Source organism: Zalophus californianus, chromosome 3 (genome assembly GCF_009762305.2).
Source record: "Zalophus californianus isolate mZalCal1 chromosome 3, mZalCal1.pri.v2, whole genome shotgun sequence".
NCBI classification, from domain to species: domain Eukaryota; kingdom Metazoa; phylum Chordata; class Mammalia; order Carnivora; family Otariidae; genus Zalophus; species Zalophus californianus.
The window spans coordinates 58,487,357-58,499,607 of NC_045597.1; the positions used below are offsets into that span (position 1 = coordinate 58,487,357).

Here is a 12,251-nt window from a genome sequence, read left to right on the forward strand (position 1 = left end):
TATACCTATAAGGCATATAAGGCCACATTGCTGTTACTGTTACAGACACAAAAACCTTTTAGGAGAACTAATAACCACTTAATACCCCTGAGTCTAGCCCATCACATTCCCAAGATCTGTTATGAAAGATGCTAATAAAAACAGTCGTCAGAGGGACAGGGTTAATCCAGCCTTCTTCCTTTTAGATATAGTCCCTAAGTGAAATAATTCTCCTTCTTCTTAAGAAGGAAGCCAGACCAACACCCACACCAAGTTCTATAAAGCCCAGACAGGCCAGCTGACCAAAGTTCCTTATTCTCTTGCTGTTAGCTGAAACTTTTTATAAAATAAATTTGCTGTTTCACTTTTCTTTTAAAAAGCAAGCTGAATTACTTGGAGGAGGAAAGCAGGAGTAATAGAGGAGACAGAGCGAAGCCAGCTGGAACACAGAGACCTTCGGGTGAGCATTTTTATCTTTGTTTTGTTCATTCGTTATTGAGAATTGGACCTTGCTGATCACTTCATGGTCAGAAGCATGCCTTCTGAAAAGTAAGTTTATTTTGTTCTACTGTAAATTTTTTTCTACCATATATATGGCCATTTAAAACATATTGGGAAAGTACAAAAACAGGAGAAGAAAGCAAAACCACCACTGAGCTAGTCTCTATTGACATTTGGGGGTGGGTATTTCTTTCCATTCTTTTTTGCATGTCTGCATATAATTTTAGTTTGATTTCCACAGTTGTGTCCATACAGCATGGATTACTTGATGTTCATTTTTTCCATTAGAGCATAAACTGTTTCTACATTGCTGTAAATTCTTCACAATCCTAATTTTAAATAGCTGGATACTGTTGCGTTGAGATTTACCATACCTCACGCAAGCATTCCCCTGGTTTTCACCAGATAGCATCTTTACTATTTTTCATAGATTAGGTCATTTTATTATGTAAAATGTATTTTTTCCCATTCAGTGGAGAGAAGGTTTTTTGGGGGAGAGGAGGTTAAATTTGAGAATGTAAGTGTGAGTGGTTTTGCTCGGAGGTTAAATGAGAGGGAGAGCATGTGTGAGAGCGTATGTGTGTATCTGTTTATTACGCCTTTGGGACCTGAATTTTGTTCAGCTGCATATTCAGCCAGAATCACCTGATTCTGAGGAAATTAAAAAGTATCCCTAGAATAACTGAAACTTTGTTTTTGGAGATAAGCCAGTCATCTGTAGTAGTTTTTGTTCTGTTTTGTTTTTTTCAAAATATTTCCCAGGTTGTTCTAATTGGTGGCCAGCATAATAATAGCTGTCATTTATACCTAGGTCATTTGAAATATTTTCCTGTCTCTGACACATACCTGAGATCAATACATATTAAGGGAAGGAGAGGTACAATTTCAGGCAAGCCACCCAAATCTCCCTTTGTATACTATATTAATAATGCAAAAATAATTTGTGGGAAACATAAAATGAACAAAACCTCTAGAAATTTTTAAAAAGATTTTATTTATTTATATGAGAGAGAGAAAGTGAGTGAGAGAGAGAGAGAGTGTGTGTGCACGAGTTGGGGGGAGGGGCAGAAGAAGAAGCAGACCCCTGGCTGGGCAGGGAGCGCAACGCCCTATCCCAGGAACCCAAGGCTCCATCCCAGGACCCTGGGGTCATGACCTGAGCTGAAGGCAGACAGACACTTAACCGATTGAGCCACGCAGGCACCCCAAAACCTCTAGAAATTTCTATCATCCACCTTAACCACATAAACTCTTGCGATGAGAATCTACAAATTTCAATTTACTAATGCTTTAAAGAGATGGATTTGTTTCCAGTGCATTGGTTAAAAGTTAGAGAGGTTGGGGCTCCAGAATGCTCCAAATGAATCAAAATTATGCCCAGCATCTGTTAGTATTCTGCCTTCCTACTGGCCTGGGGTCATAAGGGGTACAACATAACATAAACAACACCTGTTCTGGAAGAAAAATAACATCTTTTTGCGATGTGCTCATTGCTATGTGTCAGGATCACCTTGGGCATTTTTAGTATATCATGTGTATTCCAGACTCAGGGACTCCCATTTTTCAAGTTTTTCTTACACACCAGACATCTGAGGCACACTAGTCCTCCAAGGCTAAGCCTGGAAGATAAAAGCCAAACAAGGGCTTGTACCATTACCCAGGGGGCTCTCCTTAATGCAGTAGCCAAGCTGGGTAATGCAGAGAAAGGCAAGCATTTGTATGGGTTGCTCAGCTTTGCTATAGCGCCTTATCAAATGATTGTCAGAACCTCCAGCACTGCATCCATGATTTTCTCGGGGCACTGACCATTGCCTTCTTTGTACTGGAGTTACTTATGTGCAGGTCTCAATCCCTCTGCTGACCAAGAATGCTTGAGGATGGAGTCCTTGCGCAAAACCTAGCACATGGGTTCCATTAAGAATAGACGGAAAGGTATAAATAAATTAATTCATCAATAAATGTGAAGGTTAGTTAACAGCTTATGTTTATCACTGCTGAAACTATTAACTTCTTTATATTAACTCATCCGTGGAGAAAACGGTACAATGTCAGGCAATATTTAAAGGAAAACTTCTATTGAAATGATGACTTTGTGCTGGTATGGGCTGACGCCCTTGACAAAGAAAGAAACGGAAGCTTGGAGCCGTGAGTTGGAACCAAAGAATCACAAAGGTGGAAGGGTCTTTAGGAAGAGCCAGGGTCAGGAAAGAAAGCTTTTTGAATCTCTAGTGTTTTGAAGAGAGATTTTAAGGAAAGGAGGAAGCAGATTTGAAGAAGAACAAGAAGGAAGAAAAGAGGAGAAGGGAGGGAGGACAGGCCAGGGAAGGGACAGAGAGAAGAAGCAGGTGGAGGGAAAGAGAGGGGAGTGGAGCCTATTTGCTCTAGAGCTTTAAAGATTAAGCTGAAAGAATTTAAAAGGATCCAGTCCACATACCTTTACTGTACATTATAGAAGCAAGAATTTTTTGTCATTAAAGAAAAACTATGTCCCACATAAGGGTCTTTCTCTGAGGCTGTAGAGATAGCATTTTACCTTGTTTGCACCTCTAGTACAGAAAACGTGATTGTCTACAGAGTACTTGGGGGCATCACAGAATCTTTAAAGGAAGTTGGTTTCTTTTTATTTTGCGTTTTACCTTGACAATAATTTTGTTCTCTTATAAATTCTCTGAGAGAACTGAAGGCAGTTTTCCTTGTTAGCTGTAGCAGACACAAAAAGCAGCTGTCAACACTCAGATACATAAATAGTGTCCCTTTCTACAGTGTTTAGCACAGAGCACCATTTGGGTCTTTTCTGTCAGCACCCCATTACCCTCATTCTGTTGATTCTGTATTCTTGTCCCCAGAACCTATATTTAAAGAAACAGTAAGTTTGTGAGGAAAAATATGCAAACATCATTTTGCTGCAGAAGACCATTGGGAGTTTTTTTCCTTAGAAGATATTTATTGTGAAACATAAAATGAGGGAGGTGAATAATACCGTCCCCAGCTCATTCATTGGTTGCTTATTGGAGCACATTTATGTGCCACAAGCTGTGCTAGGGCCTGAGAATGCAGCAGTAGAGAGTTAGTTAAGAGCTTATGTTTATCGCTGCTGAAACTATTAACTTCTTTATATTAACTCATCCATGGAGAAAATGGTGAGACCCCATTCCTGCCATTAATGGAGAACAATCTGGTGGGTGGGGATAGACAGGAACTATGGCTGCCCCAGGGGGTAAGTGCTGGGACAGGAAGCCCATAGCGCTGCAGGGCCAGCTGGGGTGGCAGCCAGTCAGGACCTGGAGGGGCCAGAGAAGGCTTTTTCTGGAAGAAGTGATGTCTAGAAAGAAACCTGAGGTGGGGTAAGAGATGGCCAGAGGAGCTGGAGCTCGGAGTGAATAGGCAAGAGAGAGCCAGGTGTGTTTCGGGCATTGAAATAAGTTCCATGAGGCTAGAAATGGATTTTAGTGAGGGAAGTTGTGGGGAGAGAATATGCTGGCTGACAAGATCCTCATTGTGATATGCCTGGTGTTGAACTTCATTCTGATGTGATAGTGGGTTTTAAGCAGAAGTCATATGGTCAGATACGCATTTTGGAAAGTTTACTCTAGCCACTGTGTAGAGAATGGACTGAGAATAGCAAGAGTGGAGGCAGGAGACCGTGTCCTTTGTGCAGGGGAAAGATGACAACCTGTACCGGGACAACCATCAGCTGGTCCCTGTGATGGAAAAGAGGTGTTGGTGGAGACAGGTGCATAATGAGGCCAGGTCTGTCTTGGAGGAGACACTGGGCAGCAAGGCAGGCCGGGGAAGTTTAGGAAAGCCCATGGTTTGCTTTTGTTCCATACTGTCTCCTCTTTAGGTTACAGATGCCTGCTGCCCACATGCTACTGGCAGCTTCCTAGGACGCTTTCCTGGGCAATTCCCCTGGTTTTCCATTTTTCCAGACATATCAGAACATTGTCTCCTTATCTGTTGGTTTCTTACTCTCCTATACAGATAGCCTACACCCGGCATACAAAAAGTTCTCGGGCTCTTCGTACCTTGGCAACAGACAGGGTTGTGTCAAGCATGATAATGCATCGACTGTGTATGGGTGCCAGGCTCGGTGCAGCTGTGTTGGAGGCTTTAACCTGTGTCGCCTCCTTTGGCCTTCTGGATAACTCTAAGAGGTTGAGTACTTGCTAATGCTCACACAGTTCTCAAGGGGTAGAGCTAGGATTTTGCTCTTGTTGTGATTTAAAGCTTTTCTATGATATCACAATACCTCTATATCATTCCAGGAAGCAAAGGATGTTTAACAAGCTACTTTTGTAAATAACTTCTTGGCTCTTAGAAGTGTATTTAATGGTGGAATATGAAATGCCTCGGTAGGAGGGAAGAGAAAGAGAGGCGGTTTTAATTTGAATGAGTAGGTGTGGGGGAGCCCCTGAGTCATGTCATATAGTCACTTTGATTGTGGGCAAGGATAATCCCAAGGTTGACACAATTCCTAGGAAATTATTGGACTGTGTTGGGTGATGGCTTCTGAGATGACACTTGCTGACCTTCTCTCCTCCTTCTGTCTTTGCCATGAGAAGACTGGAGGATTAGAGGCAGATGTAGAGTGGCCCTGCGGCCTTCCTGAGGTCAGAAAATGGGTTAGTCGCAGATACCGCCAATCTTCCCAGATACACTGGTGAAGTGCACTCGGGGACAAAAAGTTGTTGAGATATTTTTATAAAATTAAATCCATAATCAGTGTCATAAGTTCATATGTTCTATTAACAAACAAGGACTGAGACGTTACAAGAGCCAGAGAAAAGACAGCACTTAGTCAAAATAATTCTTAAAGAAAATGAAGTCATATCTTCAAGGGGGCTCAGGGCGGTCCTTACACACTCAGTTCTTTGCATTCAATTTGTGTTTGTTGTACTGGCTGAGTGTTACCGGTAAGGAAGAACACGGAAGAAAAGCTAGCTTTGGGAGAACATTAGAGAATGAAACAAGGAGATTAAGAAGACAGAGGTGGAAAGAAGGATGTGAGAGATAATGCATCTCACTCTTGCGGGCAGAGAGAGGCCCCCTCACATGCTCGGATGCCAACCTTCTGCTAGGGTTCAGCTACTGCTATGCCCCTGGGGATAAATTGTTCTCTGGAAGCATTTGTATCCTCAAAATACACAGGAAAGGATGAAATTGTGAAAAGAGTCCAATTTTAAGGGGCAGTTATCCCCAAATATGTCCAAAATACATCGGCACTTTTTTGCACAGGAAAATTATCCAGGAAGGAACTTCACAGGGAGAATGTACAAACAAGAGGAGAAGAGCAAGCAAGTAAACAGTGGAAGAAAGCTTGTCAGCAAAGGGTAGAAAAAAGGCAAATCTTGCTAACCCGTAAGTCTAATGCTGATATCTGACCTCTGACACTTTTGACATGGTCACTTTTCATCCACGCAGACCTTTGCCCAAATGGCGGCTGTGGCAATACACATTATGTTCTTAAGGTGCCTCTTCTTCTGTCTGTCCATGTACGTCAGTGGTGGTGGATGTCATTTTACCATACATTCTGTGGTCTGAACAAGGTTCTCCTTTTGGTGGAAGAAGGCCACAGCCAGTGGGTGCTGCATGTCCAGCCCCACCCCCAAACCGGGCCTAACAGTCAACATTTCAAGAAGGCCCAGCAGCTTTAGGCAGAGCCCAGGCCAGGAAGGCTCTGGTGGCTTCCCTGAGCTCTCAGAAGTCGGGGAAAGTGCTAGAAGGAGAGGAAGGCAAATGCAAACCGAAGGGCACATGAGGATCAGCAGCTGGGCGAAATCATCGAAAAGCTGACAACCCAACTGCTGTGATTTTAAGAAAATGTTCTAATTAGGAAAGTTAATATGATAAGGTGTCTGGTCTTTAGAACTAAAATAAGAAACCAAATTAATGAAATGCAGAATTTATTTTGGAGGTTTCTGAACTTTCTTGGAACATTCTGGAATTTAGTCAGCAGGCAGTTCAGGGAGACGGACCAATCAATCGGCAATATCCTCCTTTCTGATCCCGGCGGGTTGCTGAAGAATCTGAGGAGAGATGGCAATGGGGGCAGGAAAGTCTGGTTACAAAAGAAACCACTTAGGTCAGACAATTACAAGGGAGAAAGTGCTCAGTGCACTCGGGAGCCCACAGAGATCCCGACCTATTGCGACAACTGCTTGTGAAAGCTTTCCCATCCTTGCAGTAAGGGCTCACTCAGGTCTTCCCCAGTTGGGAAATGGGCCAGATCCAAAGACTCTTGCTCGGGGGTTTCAAGTTACTCCAGAAACCCGCAGCAATCCTATGAACAACCACATGTTGAATTTTCTGCCAGTGGAGCTCCAGGGTGAGTCAAGCACGGGTTGGTGGGATCTGGGAGGACAGAGCTCTGTGAGCTTTGCAACTTCCAAATGTGGAGTCCTAACTAGAGGACGAAAACTAGACAGTAAGACTCTGCATCGGCCATGGAGCAGAAACCAATTATCCCTCAGGGTGAATTATCAGGCCTTAGGACTCTGGCTGAAAAGTCCCCCTGGTCCCAAAGCTATTAAGGAGAATCTCAGCAGTACAGAGAAAGTGAATGAGAGAATTTCCTCCTCAGGGAACTTGCAGATCCATAAACACTATTCAACGTTTACTGGTTTACAGCAGATCTGGGCCAAAGTGTTGACTTCTTGGTGGCTATAAGGCATGGGGAAGTAAATGGCATTTGGAAGACAGTGGGGTGTTAGCTTGGTGGTTCGTGAATTGACTTGCACTTTGGGGCACTTTGAGGCACTTTGGGAGAGACAGGGCGGAGGAAGGATGGGAGCAGCAGAATGTTCCAAAGTGTTGACTCCTTGGAAACGGGGCCCTGTGTGGTTCACCCCTCCTCCCTGCCCCCCCTTTATTCTGGAAGTCTGGGGACGAGCTCAGTTCCTCATTCAAAAGATGTTGTAATCTCAGTTCTTTTTGTCCCTATTTCTATTTTGGTCTCTAAAACTTAATTTACTTTATCCCTTTGGAAAAATTCTGAAAGCATAAAACTGTTCTGAGGAGGCAAGAAAGTATATGAAGCTTTACGTGTCTGCCATGACATTTGGGGCCAGTTTCAAGTAAGGACTAAGCTAATAGTCTTGCATTTCAAGAACCAGGCACTCGATGATACGTCCCTGTTTGGGGGTTGTATCAGTTCAGCACTCTGGGCCCTCTGGGATTTTGAGGGACAAACATGTTGTAGAATCTTCTGATCCAAAGGGTTGCATCCTCTCTGCACAACTTGGGGAGCTCAGTCTGTGATCCACACGGTGCTTTCTCTCGTCCCAGCCCTGGTCTGGGTGCCATTCAAGCATCATTGCCCTTCAACCTCATAGTAACCCTGTCAAGGAGTGACTAGTATTATCACTGCCCCCATTTTACTGAGGAGGAGTGGAGGCACAGGGGGATGCAGTTACTTGCTAGTAACTTGCTAGTAACTAGTCACAGCTCTAGTGAGGGAAAGAACCAGTGCTCATATCCGGAGTCTCTGCCCGCACCTGCTGTCCTCCACTGCTTCCCCGCAGCACAGACACCATATTTATTTACTTTTAAATCAAATCGTCTCTCAGGCTCACTTTCATATTTTTATTAATACTCTGAGAGCCGTTTCGCCTTTTAAATCTTTTCTCTAGGCCCCAAATTTGAAGTTTAATCATAATAGTTAACATTGTTGAGTGCTCAAACTGTGTGAAATACTTCACATTCATCATGCCATTTACAGACAAGATAAAACGCTTGCAAAAAGATCCCCACACTCGTAAGTGGCAGATCTGGCTCCAGACCTTACCCCAACTCCCTCCTCTGAATATTTCTGTGAGCTATATAAAGAATATCCTGTTTGCCATTCCACAGTATACCAGTAGCTCTGGGGGCTAAAATCTAAGTTATACTCTAAAGTCATCAGAGAAAATGAAGAGCATTTGTGGGGGGTGGTTGTGAACTGCAGGGTGATTATTAAAGCAGAAGTCTCATACTGTGGAGAACTTCAAACTCACGGTGACATAGGGGGAGGATGTAGACATAAGTAAGGGGGTAAGGGAGAGTTCTGACGGGGCCGAGAATTCCCCCGGACCATCAAATCTCATGGTTCTGTGATGTTTTAACTGGTTTACTCTTGCAATGGTATACAGGTCAGGAGATGCTAATGGTTTCTAGGCATCAGCTAACAAAACCCAAGGTTACAGTGGTGACTTTGTACATAAAGAGGAAGGATAGAATTCAAGGCACATCATATAGAAATAATGGAGATAACTCTGTCCATTGATTGGATGTGAGATATAAAAGAAAGAGAAAAATGAAAGAAAACATCCCCCAAATGGTCACCAGCTATATTGGTCCATTCCAGCTGCCATAAGGAAATATCACAGACTGGGTGGTTTAAATAACAGAAATTTATTTCTCACAGTTCTGGAGGCTGGAAGTCCAAGATCAAGAGGCTGACATGATAGGTTTTATTCTGAGACCTTTCCTCTTGGCTTGTAGGTGGCTGCCATCTGGCTGTGTCCTCACATGGCAGAGTGTGTTTCTTCTCCTAGGACACTAGTCCTACTGGGTCAGAATGCTACCGTATCACCTCATTTAACCTCAGTTACCTCCATAAAAGCCCTGTCTTCAAATACAGTCACATTGGAGGTTGGGGCTTCAACATATAAATTTTGGGGGCACACAAACATTCGGTCCCAACGCCAGCTGAGTGGGATTGATTTGAGAGGGAAGATAGACCCAAGTGAGATCTGAGCTAGAGACAGAATCTCCAAATAAGGCCATCCTGTAGAGTATAGCTTAGGTTAGAATTCAGGAGAAACCACTTGCATTTTCTAGATCTCAGAGTTCTTTTTCTTTATTTGTAAAATTGAGATAAAAATGCCAACTCAGCCTATCTCAAAAGAATAGTCAAGTGGAACAAATGAGGTAACTGAGAAAAAAAATTCTTTGTAAATCTTAAGATGAAAATATGATATTTTCATATGTAAGAGACCTCTGGGAGTTGGAGGCAGAGAGATAGGGTAATGTCCCCATGGTGGGGGAGTTCTTGGGGGGTTATAGAGAGTGGTGAGCTGAGGACCCCGGTGGGGCTCCAGTGGTGGTCCACAATTGGGTAAAGAAGAGATAACAGTGGATTTGGAAGGGCTGAACAATCGGGAAATGGAAAACCACAAGTACTCAGGACCACAGAAGACAGAGAAGGAGTGGAGGTTTCACTGATAAGACCTGAAGATCAAATAACTGAGAAGGAAGTTTGAGAAAGAGCAGTAGAACCAGCTGTTGATCAAGAACAGATGACCGTCTCCCAGTCCTGTATGATTCACAGGCAGCTCCCATGAGATGGTGGGGATGAGGGCAGGGCAGCTATTGCCATAAATATAAAAGAGGAAGATGAGAAAGAAACGACAACAGGGAGCCCAGGAGTTCAGGAAGTTTAAGTGTGAGAGGACAAGCAAAAACAAAAAGTCGAATAGGTTGCAGAATCAGGTAGAAGAGAACACTGGCATTTGCTGGACCACCCGCTGTGTGGAGTGAGCACATTCTTGATTTACAACTCAGACCAATCCTACAGGCTCTCTTGAAGAGCCACACTTTGAGGGTGAGGAAGCTGAAGGGCAGAGAGTAAGAGTTATGCAGCTAGAAAGTGGGAGGGTTGGGAGTCAGACCAGGTCTGCTAGCCTTCAGGTACAGTACCTTCTAGTCTAGAAGTTCAGGTGGATGAAGTTGGAAGAGAGAAGGAGAAATGAAGAGAGGAAGAGACCCAAGTCACTGGAAGGAGTTTGGCTAAGAGTCACAATCAAGGTGTCTCCAGAGAAAAGAAGACATGCAGCTTCCCTCCTGGACTCAAAATCTTCCTCCAGCAAACATGCCCTTCACAGCTGCAGAACTGGAAAGTGTCCTCTCCCAGGTCAGCAGTCATGTTCTCCACTGATGCACTTGTCCTTGGGCTTCCACCCCACCCCTCTGGTCACTGATAGCTTTCTTATTGCAGAGTCCCCTGAGACTTTTTGTCCCCACTGACCACCTGCTCCTTCAACCAGTCTTTCTCCTGGCCTCCTTAACACTGTATTCTTGATTCGTCTCTCCTGGTTTGGGGTTGGACCAGCCTTTGTCAACCATCTTTCCAGCCTCCTGTTCTCTGCCTGTCTCTTAATTGGTGATGTCCCCCCAGGGTCTTGTCTCTGGCCCTCTTTCCTTCTCTGTTCTCATGTCCCTGTGTGAGGTCTTCCAACTTTTCTGGCTTCAGTCACCATCAAGTGCTGATGAGCCATAAATTCAGCAGGCTCCCTTAGCCCCTCCACCCCAGCTCTAGACTGCAAGGGGACGGTTCCATTTACAGGCTTCATAAAAGCCTCAAATTCAAACTCATTCCCCCTCAAACTCAAATTGAACTCATCCCCCCCCCGCAAAACAGCATCTTCCTCTTACGTTCTTTTTATTAGTGGAAGGCACCATTCTCCCAGCAAAGACCTGAGAAGATCCACACGGCCCACCCCCACCCACTTTCCTTGACATTCCATAACTGGTCCATCCACAACTCTGGCCACCTCTCATTTTTCTTTATATCTCTCAGTCCCATCCAGATATGTCCACACCCTCTGCCCTGGACAGGCACAGGAGCATCCCTTGCAGTCTCTCCGAACCTAGGCTCGACTCCTTCCCAACTGTCCTCCACCTGCTACCAGAATCACCCTTCTAAAAAATACACATCTGCTTTCTGCAATTCAAGGGCCCTCATTGCCCTCAGAATAAAACCCAAACTCCTTTAGTGTGGATGTAGGTCACTCTCAAACCACCCTCTGCCCACCCTCTCCCTTTCATGCATCACCTAGACTGTTATCACTTGCCATTCCCCAAACTTGCCCTGTGTTCTCAACAACCAGTCTCTTCATACAGCCTGGTCCTCTGTCTGGAACCCCTGGCCCCTCTCCCTAGCCAACCTTTCCCCTTAGTACCTTAAAAACGTCCTTGTTCCCCAAGGCCGTTTCCTATGCCATTTCATTCTGATGGCCCTTCTCACCCGGCTTTGTCTGTTACATTGTCTGGTTTATTCACCACTCTGGAGGTTCCTTTAGGTCTGAGGTTGTATTTTCTTCCCTGTCAGGTACCCAGGACCCAGTATTTGCTGCGCAGAGAGAGGCAGAGGAGCTTTGTGACAGAGAGCTGGAGCTGGGTTTAAGCCCCATCCCACCACTAAGTGACAAGTGAACTTGGGCACACAAGCTATTCCGTATCTTTGCACTGTAATCTTCCTCAGCTATAAAATAGCCAATTCAGATTACCTAGGGCTGTTTGGGGACTAATTGAGCTAACACACAGAAGGAGCTTTGCAGAGCGCCGGCCGCATGCTGCTCATTTTGAACGGGCAAACATCTGTGGCTGATAGAGGACGTGTGCTTTCCCAGAACCCTCAGGCAGGCCTGGCCAAGGCGGGTAGCTTGAAGTGAGGGAAGTGAGGGTAGCTGATGAAATCAGACGGCCAAGGGCCTGCTGTTAACCTGCCGGAAGGATTCTCAGTGTGGGAGTTAGAAGTCCCAGAGACAGTGGCCAAACGGAGGACCCAGAACGTCACCTAGTGGTAATCTGGGAGGCTGCCGGCCGTCTTTGCTCTCCTGTCCTGGTGCTGACAGCTTAGGTGCTGCACAAAAATCCCATCATTAATTCCTTGTAAAGATGATGCCGACTGCACCGACCTTTATTCTCCAGAAGATTCTCTGTTCTTTAGCCGTTTATCGTAATCTCACAGCCTCCGGTCGTGTAATGCTTATCACTTGTTGCTCCCCGGGGCA

The 12,251-nt window shown here is 44.7% G+C and overlaps 1 protein-coding gene across 6 annotated transcripts in view; it reads left to right on the plus strand.

Annotated features, from left to right (window-relative positions):
- Window positions 1–248: 248 nt before the first annotated feature.
- Window positions 249–12,251, plus strand: part of CYSLTR2 (cysteinyl leukotriene receptor 2) — a 29,603-nt gene continuing 17,600 nt past the window's right edge. For 4 of the 6 annotated variants that reach the window (XM_027588017.2, XM_027588016.2, XM_027588018.2 and 1 more), the window contains exon 1: window positions 249–439. Coding sequence is in view for 1 of the 6 variants with exons in the window: in XM_027588015.2 (XP_027443816.1) it covers window positions 503–528 (26 nt within the window). In the remaining 5 variants the exon portion in view is untranslated. Of the gene's footprint in view, window positions 529–12,251 lie in introns of all 6 variants that reach the window. The other 2 variants (XM_027588015.2, XM_027588022.2) reach the window with 2 other exon arrangements.